Source organism: Centrocercus urophasianus, unplaced genomic scaffold (genome assembly GCF_019232065.1).
Source record: "Centrocercus urophasianus isolate 14NV4802_14NV808 unplaced genomic scaffold, USGS_Curo_1.0 seq_73, whole genome shotgun sequence".
In the NCBI taxonomy this organism is placed as follows: Eukaryota; Metazoa; Chordata; class Aves; order Galliformes; family Phasianidae; genus Centrocercus; species Centrocercus urophasianus.
The window spans coordinates 13,385,934-13,396,741 of NW_024885344.1; the positions used below are offsets into that span (position 1 = coordinate 13,385,934).

Sequence of the window (10,808 nt, forward strand, 5' to 3'; positions counted from 1 at the left end):
AACAGAAATAAGAAATCCAAAGGAAAGGGTGATTTTTTTGTAGAATTTCTGTCTGTGTTTCTGATTCTCTTTAAATCCTAATTATATCTATGGTCTTTCTCCTGGCATTCTGGCATTTCCAGGTCCAGGTCTTGATGAACAGTGTCCCCCTTGGGTCAACACTGGGACCAATACTCTTAATAACTTAATCAGTGACATCAACAGTGGGATCGAATGCACCCTCTGCAAGTCTGCAGATGACACCACGCTGTGTGATATAGTGGACACACCTGAGGAACAAGATGCCATCCAGGAGGACCTAAACAGGCTTGAGCAGTGGGCCCAGAAGAACTTAATGAGGCTCAACAAAGCCAAAAGGTCTTGCACCTCAGTTACAGCAACCTTTACTACCAATACAAGCTGGGGAATGAAAGGATTAAGCACAGCCCTGAAGAAAAGGACTTGGGGATACTGGTCTATGGCAAACTAGTAATGAGCCAGCAGTGTGCCCTGACAGCCCAGAAAGCCAACTGTATCCCGGGCTGCATCAAAAGATGCATGGCCAGCACGGTGAGGGAGGTGATCCTGCCCCTCTACTCTGCACTGGGGAGACTGCACTTGTAGTACTGTGTCCAGATGTGGAGTCCAGGAGAGACACGGACCTGTTGGAGTGCATCCAGAGGAGGGCCACAAAAATGATTCCAGTGATGGAACACCTCCCCTACAAGAAGAAGCTGAGAGAGCAGGAGCTGTTCAGCCTGGAGAAGAGAAAACTCAGGGGAGAACTGATAGTGGCATTTCAGTATCTAAAGGGGGGGCTGTAAAGAAGGAAGGGGACAGACTCTTTAGCAGGGTCTGTGGTGACAGAGCAAGGATAAATGGTTTCAAACCAAAAGAAGGCAGGTTTAGGTTGTATATAAGGAAAAAATCTTTTACAGCAAGGGTTGTCTGCCCAGAGATGTGTTTGATGCCCTGTCCCTGGAGACATTCAAGGCCAGGCTGGACCAGGCTCTGAGCAACCTGATCTAGCTTTGGGTGTCCCTGTTCACTACAGGGGAGTTGGACTGGATGGCCTTTAAAAGTCCCTTCATACTCTAAGGATTCTATGATTCTACGAAATGCATATAAATCAATTACCAACTTTTCTGCACAAGTATAATAATGTGGATTTAATTTAAATCTGTTAACTTAGTAGGTTTACCTCCTTCAGACAAGGAGTACAGTATTAAACAGTAAAAAAAAAAAAAAAAAGATGAGGTAATAGAAAATAATTATATTTTTATCATAATGACTAATTAGATCATGTAATTGGGATATATAATATTAGCTGGCATACAAATATTTATTAAGATAAAATTTCTGCCTTGAATGAACAGTTATGAACTGCTGAAACATTTCCAGAATTTTTAGAAATTCATTCCCTGTGTAAAAAAAATCTGCAAAATTTTCACTCTCTCACCTACAGTATTTGCACTCACATGACTTGCTTTGTTGACTTCAAGTAAAATACAATTTGCTGTGTCACTGCTGGGAACAAAGGTTGTTCAACTCAACTCTTATAGTCAATTAAAAACAGTTTATGAGCTAAAGTCCTTGCACAACTGAATTTTGCTGTTTGATGGTTAATAAAACCAGAGACACAGTAGGTCTGAAAACAAAGGTGCTGAATGTGACATGAGGCATTGAAATAGCCTCAAATAATGTTGGATACGTGTATACAATATCAGTTTTTCAATAACGATGCAGCTTTAAAAGTTGTATTCCTTTCTACTTCATGCATAGCTTTAGGATTATTTTTGAAATCCTTATTGTGTACCTGAGTACATCTGTGTACATCTTTCTCAGCCTTGTTTATATAAGCTTAGTCACAAACACTGTTTCAGTTATGAAAAGGAGTGTCAAGGGAATAGTGCCTTTTTCTTTGCAGAAGCAGAGGGAGGTTTGCACACCAGGTTTCCTCCTTTCATCGCACTTAACTGAGTTGGTTAGGAGAAGCTGATGCCCAGCACTGAAGTTCCTTTATTTTCAGTTCGGCATTGCAAAACAGCACGATGCTTGTTAACTGCAACAGCACTGGTGGTTTCACAACAAAAAGAACTTTGCCTTTGGTTAAAGTTCAGATCCACCATCTGAAAGTAAGGACTGAAAGTACTAAGATTTTAGGCACTTTAGTAGTTTTTCAAGTAAGCTTTGAGACCATTTGGGAGCTTGTGTCATCACTGAACATGGTGCATCATACACGGCACTAGTGAGGCCGCACCTCAAGTACTGCGCTGTTTGGGCCCCTCATGACATGAAATTTGTGATCCTGGTGCGTGTCCAGAGAAGGACAATGAAGTTGCAAAGTCTGGAGCACAAGTCTTATGGGGAGCAGCTGAAGGAACTGGGATAGTCCATCCTGGAGGAGGCTCAAGGGTGACCTTATCCCTCCCTACAACTCCCTGAAAGGAGCTTGTGGCATTATGGCAAGGTGTCAGCTGGGCTTTTCTCCCTGGTAACAGGACCAGAGGCGATGGCCTCAGATTGCACCAGGGGAGGTTTGATATTAGGAGTAATTTCTTCTTAGAAAGAGTGGTGATGCATTGGAACAGGCTGCCCAGGGAAGTGGTGAGGTCACTATCCCTACAGGTGTTCAAGAAAATGTGTAGATGTGATACTTAGAGATGTGGTTCGTGGGCATGGTGGGGATGGGCTAACGGTTGGACTAGATGATCTTGGTGGCCTTTTCCAACCTCAGCAATTCCATTTCTAATGAAGCCTGCTCGGGCTGCTAACTTTGATTTCCCTCCAGGATTTTGTAAGTCCTTATGCCTGTGAAGGTACAAACCAAAGTGCTTTTTGTGGTTTATTTATTTGCTTTTTCCTGCCGTTGTCTTTCAGGCAATGCTGGCAAGGGTCAATCAGGCAAAGGGCCGCTGACGAACCAGCAGCCGGCTCTGCCGGGAAGCCGCAAGCCAGCCAGGCCTCTCTCAGCCCAACAGCCACAGTGACCCCTAACCACTTCCGCGAGCACACAACCCCCAGCCTCCCGCCGCGCCCGCCCGAGACCCGCCTCCGTGCCGAGGAGGCGAGGCAAGGCGGGGCCGGGCCCTGGGGCTGGGCGTAAACGTAGTGTCCGGCCGAGCTCGGTGGGCGCGTCGCGTTGTGTGCGTTCTCCGAAGGGACTTGGTGAGGTGCGTGGGTGCTGCGTGATGGCGGCTCCCGTTGCGGGCTGGAGCGGAGCGGAAGGTTTCTGTGCCCTCCCCGAGGCTGTGCTCCGCGAAAGGCGGCGGGGTTTCCCCGGGCACCGCCTGGGGGGAGCGCTGGGAGCTGGCGGGGGGGCGACGAGAGGGAGGCCCGGTGTCTGGAGCTCGCTGCAAGGCCGCGCCGTGGGGAGAGGTGGCCGGGCCAGCGATATCCGCGGCTCTGCTCTGTGTCAGAGTGTTTTCTGACTCTCCGAATGTCCAAAAAGGCGCAGTTTCGCTTTGCCCTACAGTAGCTTAAGCGTGCTTTGAGTTCACAGCTCGGATTTGATAGGGGAGCAGGAGGCCTCGTGACTTCAGCGTGGCTTTGAGCGTTTCTTTACGAGGTTTTGAAGGCGCTTCTGTGGATAAGTGGTTGCAGGTTATGGAAGGGGTGGGTGTAGTGCCAGAGCTCAGGGGTGCGGTGGGGGAGAACAGAGCATGTGTTGTGAAGAAGCTGGACTTGCCGTGACGCTTTGGAAAGTGGTGATACAACAAATGAACAGCAAAAAGCCATGGCGGCTGAACTTCGGCTAATAACAACCACATGGGGAGCACACAGCCAGTCAGAACATGTGGTGTGAATGCCTAGCGAGGACTTGAATGTACTGAAATATCTTCCCTCTCCGCTTTGGAGAGCCTGTGCATGGGATCTGGGCTTGTGTGTTTAGCAGACCCAAACTTCTGTTCACACTACAGTGAGGTGCTGTATTTCCAGATAAGGCTGCTGGCAGCTTTAGTAGACTTATCCCTTTACGTTTTATGCTGTTGTTGAATGTAGTGTGTTTTTGTTGTTTTTTTTTTTTTTTTTTTTCTTTTCTACTGGTGTTAAAACTATGAATTCTTTGTCTTCAGTTTTCCATCTTCCATTTTCATAGCGAAGGCAAGACCTGGGCTTGAAGAAAATTAAAAGATGCTAAACCTACAAGTCATAAAAATGAACAAGTGTGGTATAATTCGAGTGTGAATAATACTCTCATGAACAGCTTCTCATGACTTTCATAGTTCTTGAATATATTTTCAGTGTGGCTTTCAAATTAATTATGGAAAAATGCTCTGAAGCCATAGATTTACTTTCTTTGTTTTTCTTCTTTCTTTTTTTTTTTTCTTCTCCCCTATGAAATCACACATACTCCTTGCTGTGATACAAAGTTAGAAATGACAGTTTCTGTTCACTGCTGAGTAATATCTTTTTTGAGTTGCTGGATGTCCTCAGAGCTGCTGTACTGCAGTGTGAGTGGAAAGAATGGTGCTCCTTGTTCCATAACCGTGAGTCCCAGTTCTTGGCCCAGTGATCTAGCCATTGTTCTGGAAATGATAAAGGAGGGAGCAAAATTCCACTGTTGCAACCAGACCTATTCTGGAAAGGCTAGGTTTGTTTCACAGAGCAAGCTGCTGCTTATCTCTGTCCTGTCCTCTTCCCCACCAAGGAGGTGTTCTGAACAAGAATCTTAACACAGCTCTTAGCTGGTCCATTTTCCCTGGTTTGGTTGTAGCTGACAGTGACTCCTTGATGGAGGAAAATGAGAGATTGTTAGATCTGTACATTATTTATATATATATATATATATATATATATATATATATATATATATATATATATATGACTATTGTTAAGATATAATAGGAAATAAAGAAGTTACTTGTGACAAAAAAGTACATTTATTTTGGTATTGAATGAAACAACTGGGGGCTAAGACATACTTGTTTTATGCAGTCCAACTCACTGAATGTGTGACGAGTTGGTGAGACTGAAGACTTACTCTGTGCAGATCACAAATAAAATGTGCAAGTGGGCATGCTTTTTATTTTATACACATTCAGTTCTCAGAACTGTCTTTATGTTGTTGATAAAAGATACTACCTCCATTGGGTTGTGGGTTTGTTAGAGCCTCACTGAAAAGAACTTCCATTAGCTTTAAACCTCCCATGGTAAATGCATAAATAGTTCTGTTCTTTGTCGTTGCAACTTAATTTTTGCCTGTGAATCATACTAAAAACAACTTTTAAGAACTGGATCTCAAAGGAAAAATATATATGTTTAACTCAGTTTGATCATAAGTTATTACTGGGTGGGAAGACAGCTATTAGTTTGAAAACTGAAGTGCAGTTATAATTGTGTCATTTTGCAAAAAAAAAAAAAAAAAAAAGGCAATACTAATTTTCTTCTTTAAGCACTATAATATATATATTGTGTCATCACGCTCTTTGTATCCTGATAATTGCTTAGGGAAATTCATTAGTTTAGATGATGGTCTGTAACTGGTTGTGTTATTTGAGAAGTATTCTAGTTCGACTAAATTTTGTATTGTACTAAATAGTTTTGTTATCAAAATTGACAGTTTAATAAGCAATGTAGCAGAAGAGAAAAATAAAATGGTAATATAGTTTACCATCTTAAGGTATTAGATCATGTCTTTCTGGAAATAAATTGAGGAAAAATAAACTTGTTTGAAACGACTTTCTTTAGGGAGCCAAAGTTGTGTTGTCATTGCAGTGTAGTGATGCTAAAAAAAACACCCCACCAAATCCGTTCTGTCAGTCCTGTTGTCAGAACTTTGGGTTGCTCTAATGTCAGTCTAACTTCAGTATTTTTCAAAGGTCATCAGTGAGAAGTGGAGAAATGGCTAAATCGACCCAGCTAATTGACAATGAAGTCTTCCGTGCTTATGCTACCTATGCAACTATTGTGCTTGTAAAAATGATGCTTATGAGCCTTGTAACTGCATACTTCAGAATCACAAGAAAGGTAAGAAATTGGGAATACTGTCTGTTAGGAGACTGTGTCCAGCAGCTGCGTTTGACTTATTCTACCCTTCTAAATCATCTCTATTCTTTTTTAAATAAAACTTCTCAGAACTGTGTTTTCCACTGTCTTGTGTATAATGCTGGTGTCCAGGATATCCAGTTTGTAAAGCAAATAAAGTGTGATATGAAACCATGTTATGAATAACGATCCAATAGGGTCCAAAAGGGCATATGGGTTACATTTTTATGCAACTATGACCCTTTCATCCAGTAATTCTAAAGCTTTTTACATTCCCTCATTGTTTTAGCCTTCCTATTTCATGTAGGCCGAAAACAAAAAAAAAAAGAGAGAGGAGGGCTAACAGTTTACATGGATTGATGACTAAGCTAGATAATCATATGAAAAATACAGTGAAGTTTAAAAGTAATGCAGAAGCTGCATCTGGTTTAGGAGAGAGTGCGCATGAAAAGCACTGGGTAGTTTGCCTTGTTCTTGGTCATTTCTAGGTATCTCTTACAGGCTATTGTTGGAAACACTTGATCATGAGCTGAAAGAGCTTTGGATTTGCCCTATGTGATTATTCTTAGCAGATCAGCTTCTGCAAGACAGCACGTCAAAGAGTCTAATGCAGTCCTTTTGTGTTCAAATACAGCTTTTTATTCTTGCTGGGTGAAAGAGAAAACAGCTGAATTATGCTGTTGTTCAGGATGTTACTCAGTGCCTTTGAGGTCCTATCAGAACAGCGTTTGAGCTACTGCTGATTTCAGATAGCTCTCTAGGTCTTCAGCACAGCCTAATATTGAGTCTAGTAGACCACACAGAACTGTATTTTGTTCAAAATCGAATGCAGATTTCAGATAATTGGTCAAGAATTGTGAGAAGGAGACTTAGATGGTAGTTCTACCTTCCAGGTTCCGATATTCCTTCAGCCCGCTGGCATTGCTTCAGTCATCTGCCATATCCATACATATTCTAAGAAGGCATCATCCAAATGCATGAATTACATTTATTAGTCAGTATGCAAGCTACACTTGGGCTAGGTTCAAGAAATCAGTAATCCATTCAATGATGTATTGTCCTCTGTGCATTTAAATGCAGGTCAGTTATGTGGGGTTATAGAGGCATTGGTAGAAAGGGTGACCTTTCCATCAAGTTGCCTTGACTAGTAGAAGCATCCTTGCATCTAATGTCACTTGTGTGTTTTTATTTGAAACAGGCATTTGCCAACCCAGAAGATGCAGCATCGTTTGGTAAAGGTGATAGTGCTAAAAAATTCCTGCGGACTGATGCAGATGTTGAACGTGTACGCAGGTAATGCATGGAAGTATTTAAAAAATTATTTTAAGTGGCAGAATAGTACTAAAACAAGGAATTAATTTCATCGTGTTCTCTTTGGCAAGCCTATGTGTGTTCTCTGTTGCAATATGTAGTAATTTTTTACACTAACTTGTTAAGGTGAACAAACTATTCCACATTCAAATGGTCAGCAATCATACTAAAAGTAAGAATTCATTATCTTGCTATAATAGCTCATTGTTGAATGATATCCTGAGTGCAAGGGAAAAGCAGTGAGGAGATGTAAAACATGATTGTACATTGATTTAATATGAATCAGAATATATTCAGTATAAATCAGTTTTCTATATAATCTGAGCATGAGTTGCAATAGTTACATCTTTTATTAAAGTATAAGGGAAATAACAGGGGGAAAAGGAGTGAAATTATTTTAAAGTTGTGGAACTCCAGAGTTGTAATGAGGGCATAATCTGACAAATGGTACTGTGTGGGAGTCGAAACCTATGTTCTTTTTGCTGGATTGAATTGAGATTACTCACTGGTGTATCAGCTGTATAGGAAAGTTGACCAGCCCTCTGGAAGAACGCTAATAATAGTATGGCAGAGTGCAACCTGTGGTGTAAGTGTTTTGTTTTGCCAGATTTGTGGCAGAGTGTAAAGTGTAGTTCAGTGAGCTAAATTTTACAGTGTATTTAATTCTATTTAGCTATTGGCAAAAATATTCTGTTACCAAGATTTTAACTTTAGATATAGTGCTTGATATACTTGTGCTAACAAGGGAAGCTTTTATATTAATACTTATTGTTATTCCTTAATGAAGCTTTTAGTTTGTTCTCTGTATTCAAGTTTTTACACCAAAAACTTGAATGTTTGAATGTGAACGAGCTGTTCTCATTAAAATCACCATTTAAGAAGATCTAGAAGACAAGGATCAACTCCGATTTCAGAATGTTGCATCCTTGCAGGTGTAGTTTTGTGAAGGATAATATATTTCTGTATGGCTCTTTTGGATTAAAGTCTGAGAAAGAAGAATCTCATCTCAGTATGCAGTAAAGATGTTCTGAGCTTTCCTTATATCCCCCCTCTATTGCTTGAGGAATTGTTAGTTATTTTATTTGCTAGTTGTTAAATGAAAATAGGCACTTTTTGTTGTCAGTAATCTTTTTCTATTTGTAAATTTTAAGAAGGCGTCTAAGTCAATATTAATTTTAAGACCAGGTGCCCCTTTGACTCAAATTATTTTGTTAGGGAAGTGACACTCACTGAAGTCTCAGTTGCACAGACTGGAGTTCTGCTGGAGACTCAAAAGCTTTTGCTGCTGTGTTTCAGTTGCCAATGAAGTCCAGTAGTTGCGGTCACAATCAACTGGTTAATTGATGTTTGGTTGTAGGAGGCTGCAAGAAAATTCCCGCTGTCGTAATCTTTCTTTTGATGCATTCTTGCACACCAAGTTGCACTCATATACCTCATGTGAGTCCATAATGTTACTAAGATCCTAGAGAAAAATGGAGACCTTACAGACAGAGGATCAGAAGTGTAAAAATGTGGAGTGCAATACTAGAGACCAGAGCAATGTCAGGTGAACACGTTGAAACTGTTTCAGTGTCTGCATCAAGTTCCAACTGTAGAGAAAGCCAGCAGCAGTGTTAGGGCCTTAACAGTAGAACACTTTGAAGACGCTAAAAAGCAAAGGCTCTTGAAGTGATTTATTCAACAAAATGTAACACTATGAAACAATTTTGCTTCTTTTCCCAGAGGCCACCTGAATGACCTTGAAAACATTGTCCCATTTTTTGCCATTGGATTGATGTATGCTCTTTGTGGCCCTGATCTGTCCACAGCCTTGCTGCATTTTAGGATCTTCGCAGGGGCAAGGATCCTTCACACTTTCGCATACTTGATCCCTCTTCCCCAGCCTAGCAGAGGTTTGTCTTGGGCAGTTGGGTATGCAGTTACCATCTCAATGGCATACAAAGTGCTGAGTAAAGCATTGTACCTGTAGCTCAATCACAGCTTCTGTACATCACTTGACATTCCACACAAAGTTTTCAGTGGTTAGTGTTTAGAATGAGTTGTCACAAGTTTTACAGAGTGACTGGAATTCATTTTTCAGCAGAGGTTTCTCATTCCTGTTTAGAAATATTTCTTCTTGGAGAAAAAAATAATAAATCCCTTTTCCTGTATTCCCTATTCATGGACTGCGCTGCCAAAATATTAGATTGAATGTTCTGTTTGCTATTTGTCAAGTGCTTATGATTCTAAACATACGATGATGTTGTATTGATAGCATGTGTGGTAATTTTCTACAGATGCACTATTTTTGGCTGTAGCTCTGAAGTCTAAATCAATAAAGACAAGATGAAAAAAAATGTGTTTGAATTTTTGTTTTCATTTTGACACTTCTAACTGCAGCTGGCAAATAGAATGTCACTATGTATCAGAAAGAGATTTCCAATCATACAGTTCTTTGAAGAATGCTTACCTTAATAATAAGATGTAGCCAGTAATACTAGGCTTGTTGTAAAAAATCTTTGATGGAATTGTTGTTTTTGTGTAATCCACTTTGGGATTAAAAAATGCAAACCGTTATAGCTCCATTTCACTCAGATGAATAGATTAAAGAAAAAAAAAAAAAAAGATATTTGGGTTACACTCCGTTTAGTGACAGTGATGAAATTTTGAAGTAATTATTTTTTTGGAAGTTAGGCCATACTTAGGTTTTGTACTGCATGAAGCAAATCCTTTGTAGAAGATCTTTTTTTCATTTTTGAATAAATTCGTTGTAAAATGAGTGACACTTACAAATATCAAGTATTTCAGAAGTGAATATATAATTAGTTTGTATGTCATACAGTCATAAATATGTCCCTGATAGGAAATTTGCTCTTTGCTTATATCTTTCTATGATGAGTTAGTTTGAAGTATTTCTTTTAAAGGACTCTTCCTGGTCTTGTTCACTTCTTCATGTAAGTATGGCTTAAACGATAGCACAAAATTGCAGGGAAAGAAAATAACTAGAAAAGACTTTATATATAGTGTGCTGTTTATTGATAAGTTTTAAATAGAAGAATGGAATGTTAATACCAGCTATCTGGGGTAGTATGATTTTAACAATGTCACATTTCCCGTCAGCCCTTTTTATTTTAAGGAGAGCTGGTAGTGTCAAGACAAGAGACCAGACAGTGAGGTGATGGGTGGTGCTTTTCAGTAGTGGTGATGGGAACAGTGGGTCAACTCCACTGATGCAAACTTGTATGAAGTACAGCATTCAGGTTCTTGTTCATTCCCAATGAAAAATGCATAGCTAAAGGTGGTCATTAAGTTGAAAAATAGGGTGTTGTAGCTGAGAATTTCCTTTAACAAATAGTTGTTGTGCTGTTTGTAGCTGTTGTAGTTCCCATGGAAATAAATAGGAGGCATTACTTTCAGAACAACCTACGTAACATATTTCCACATTGCTGGCAGTCAGAGATTCATCGAATCTGCTAAGGCAGATCTCACAGATTGAGCGTGTACCCCACCCAGATTCACAGATGGTGTTTGTGGGAGCAAAGGAAAATAAA

At 40.2% G+C, this 10,808-nt stretch overlaps 1 protein-coding gene across 2 annotated transcripts; it reads left to right on the forward strand.

Annotated features, from left to right (window-relative positions):
- The first annotated feature begins 3,047 nt into the window (after positions 1-3,047).
- MGST1 (microsomal glutathione S-transferase 1) lies at positions 3,048-9,478 on the forward strand. 2 transcript variants are annotated; one of them, XM_042837960.1, is made up of 4 exons: positions 3,048-3,152; positions 5,802-5,949; positions 7,166-7,260; positions 9,001-9,478. In XM_042837960.1, the coding sequence occupies exons 2-4, from the start codon at positions 5,824-5,826 to the stop codon at positions 9,245-9,247; spliced, it is 468 nt and encodes a 155-aa protein (XP_042693894.1). In that variant the 5' UTR covers positions 3,048-3,152; positions 5,802-5,823; the 3' UTR covers positions 9,248-9,478. The 2 variants fall into 2 exon arrangements, with proteins under 2 accessions (XP_042693894.1, XP_042693895.1); XM_042837961.1 differs by having other exon boundaries at positions 3,068-3,152; positions 5,790-5,949.
- The last annotated feature ends 1,330 nt before the right edge of the window (positions 9,479-10,808 follow it).